General features: G+C 39.1%; 1 protein-coding gene across 1 annotated transcript in view; it reads left to right on the forward strand.

The window, feature by feature from the left end:
• Nucleotides 1–3,155, forward strand: part of Larp1b (La ribonucleoprotein 1B) — a 91,716-nt gene that overhangs the window by 14,512 nt on the left and 74,049 nt on the right. The window contains 1 exon segment of the mRNA XM_031376696.1: nt 2,160–2,300. Within this exon segment, the coding sequence (XP_031232556.1) occupies nt 2,160–2,300 (141 nt within the window).

Raw genomic sequence — 3,155 nt, forward strand, 5'->3', positions numbered from 1 at the left:
ATTTGAACTCAGTACCTTCAGAAGAGCAGTCAGTGCTCTTAACCACTGAGCCATCTCTCCAGCCCCTTTTGGTTGAATTTTCAAGACAGGATTTCTCTGTGTAGCCCTGGCTATCCTAGAACTCCATAGAGTAGGCTGGCCTCTAATTCAGAGGATGCACTTTGCTTTGCTTCCTGAGTGCCCAGATAGATTAAAAGCATGTGCCACCACCACATATATATGAGTGTGCGTATCCACAGTGTGTATGTGGAGGTGGAAGGTGACTTGCACAAGTCAGTTATCTCCTACTATATGGGTTTTAAGGATCAAATTCAGTTTGTCAGCTTTTTGGAAGGTGCCTTTACCTGCTGAGCCATGTTGCTATCATAATATTCTTTTATCTTTATCTTTAAGTATTTTGGTCATCTTTCCTTTATCTTAAATCTTTTTAACTTGGTAGAAAAATAGACATTGGGTATAACCATAACATTTTTCCTTCTTTTTTAGACCAGGTCTCTCAGTCTACCTCTGGCTATCATGAGACTCACTGTTTATCCCAGGTTGGACTTAAACTCACAGAGATCCCCTTATTTTTGCCTCCCAAGTGCTGGGAAAAAAACCATGCACCATCATGCCTGGCAACCAAGATAATTTTCAAGTTACAGTTCCCAACAGAAGAGGACTGTATCCCCCTCTTCTGGCCTCTCCCTTCCTTTACCCTTCCTTGCTTTCTCCTCTTCCTACTTCTGCCTTCCCTTGTTATTTATCCTTTTATTCAGACAAGGTCTTTCTTGGGTTCAGTCTGGCTTTGAACTATTAATCCTCTTGCCTCAACACCCAAGGTGCTGGGATTATAGGCCTGTACCACCCACTACACCTGGTATATTAGTTCCTTTTCCTGATGTTATGGCAAAAACCAGTTACAAGTAGACAAATTCATTTTTGATTACGGTTAAAAGATAGTCTTTGATGATGGGGAAGTCATGGTGGCAGGATCAGGAGTTACTGGCTTTATTTCATTCCAAGGCAGCAGAAAACCAGGAAGCATTTTGCTCTGCTCTTTTTCATATGCCCTAGCCTATAAAATAGTGGCTACTGTTAACTCTAGTCTACTTTAATTAACAGAATCTAAAAAAGAAAAAAAAAAACTTACAGATAAGAGGCTCATTTCCTAGATGATTCCAAATATCTTCAGGTTGACAATTGAAATTAAACATCAAGTGGACACCTTTAATCCCAGTAATTGTAAGGCAGAGACAGATGGATCTTTGTGAGTTTGAGGATAGCCTGGTCTACAGATTGAGTTTCAGGATAACCAGAGCTACAGAGTGAGACCCAGTCATGGAAAAAAAAGAGAAAGAACGAAAGAATGAATGAGAAAAGTGAAATTAACATTATCATAACCACCTTTTTATTAGATTTTTTGATATGTATCCCAGGACAGAGTGGAACTTGAAATTCTCCTGCCTTAGCCTCTCAGGAACTAGAATTACAGGCCTGAGCCATATTTGTTAAGCTTCTTTTGTCTTCAGTGTGTCTGTAATAGTGGTAATAATGTCTGTAAAGAAAGTTCTATCAAGAAGGAAACATCTTATGCTTATTCCTCACATGCTTTGAGAAACTTATTAGTAATACTAGACAAATGACTACTTCAGTATACTGAAGCTAAAGCCTCGAGGTTTGTGTTTATGACTTTTGTGTGTTCCTGTATTTATATATGTATATGCATAAGTGTATGGAGGCCAGTTACTCTCAGTTTTATTTCTTTTACTGAACCTGAAACTTGCTGGCCAGCAAGCCCCAGGGATCCTCCTATCTTTGCCTCCCCAGCCCTGAGCATTGGCATCATAGGCCTGGCTTTTATGTGGTGCTGGAGGTGAAACTTGGGTCCATGTGCTTAGCTAGCAAGTATTTTACTAATGGGCTCATCTTCCCAACCCCTGGGATATTGGTTCGATTCATTTTTTTAAAATTTACTTGCTTTTCACTTGCTAGTGAGAAATGTTTGCACAAACTTAAAGATTAGTTTATAAAAATGAAAATAATTCTTTTGGTATTCTACAGATAGTCCATTCAAAGGCAGACTGAATATTTAATTAAAATTCAGAATGCTTTTAGGATTGCAAAGCCTTAATGAAAGTTGTACATTATCATGAAATGACTTTTTTTTTTCCCTTAAGCTAATAAGCACAAATGGGTACCACTCCACTTAGATGATGTGAGACCAGACAGCCAGGAAAGACCTGGGTCCCGGAACAGCTCTAGATGTCAACCTGAAGCAAATAAACCAGCACACAGTAATAGAAAAAGTGATACACGAAGTAAGTATTTCAAGAGTGCCATGAGTTCAAACAAACATAGCTTTAGCGCTTACTGTTGGAACTGTATAAAGTAAACTTCAGACATATTTCTTTGATTCTACAAATCTTCAGAGGACATGTCTAAAAAGTAGTGTAATTATGGTACTTAACAAGACTGAATGTTAACACAATGTTGGTGTGTTTTATCTTTTTGGTCTTTCCAGACAAGGTTTCTTTGTGCAGGCCTGGCTGTCCTGGAATTCTCTCTGTAGATCAGGCTGGCCTCAAACTGAGTGCCTGCCTCTGCTTCCTGAGTGCTGGAATTCAAGGTGTGTGCCACCATCTCCTGACTTAATTTTATATCTTATTTTATATATTGAGACAGGGCCACACTACTTAGCTCACTATCTAGCCAGGCACTTATTATGTATCTGACCTCAGGTCTTCCTGCCTCAGCCTCCCAGGTGCTAGGAATTCAGGCAGGTGCCATCATTCTTAAAGCTCTGTCTCCCCACCTGGTTTGGCATTACACATTGCTTTAGTTGGTTCTCTCCTTAATCTCACCATTGTCTTAACAGTTCCTCTACTTTGACTTCCTTTACATTGTTTTTTTTAAAGATAATTGGATGATGAAGGTGATGATTATGGTTTATCATGACAGGCTCTCTTTTATGTAGCAATCTCTGGCTGGGACTCATTGTAATCCAGGCTGACCTTGAACTCAGAGATTGGCCTGCTTCTGCCTTAAATTTTTGGAATTAAAGGCATGAACTGTTTCCTGCAAGATAATAAAGTTGTTTTAAACAGATATTCTTTACTTTGGGTTATGTTTTGGGTCATGTTTCCTTATGATTAGGTTTTGTTGGTTTTGGTTTT

This window comes from Mastomys coucha, unplaced genomic scaffold (genome assembly GCF_008632895.1).
Source record: "Mastomys coucha isolate ucsf_1 unplaced genomic scaffold, UCSF_Mcou_1 pScaffold17, whole genome shotgun sequence".
NCBI classification, from domain to species: domain Eukaryota; kingdom Metazoa; phylum Chordata; class Mammalia; order Rodentia; family Muridae; genus Mastomys; species Mastomys coucha.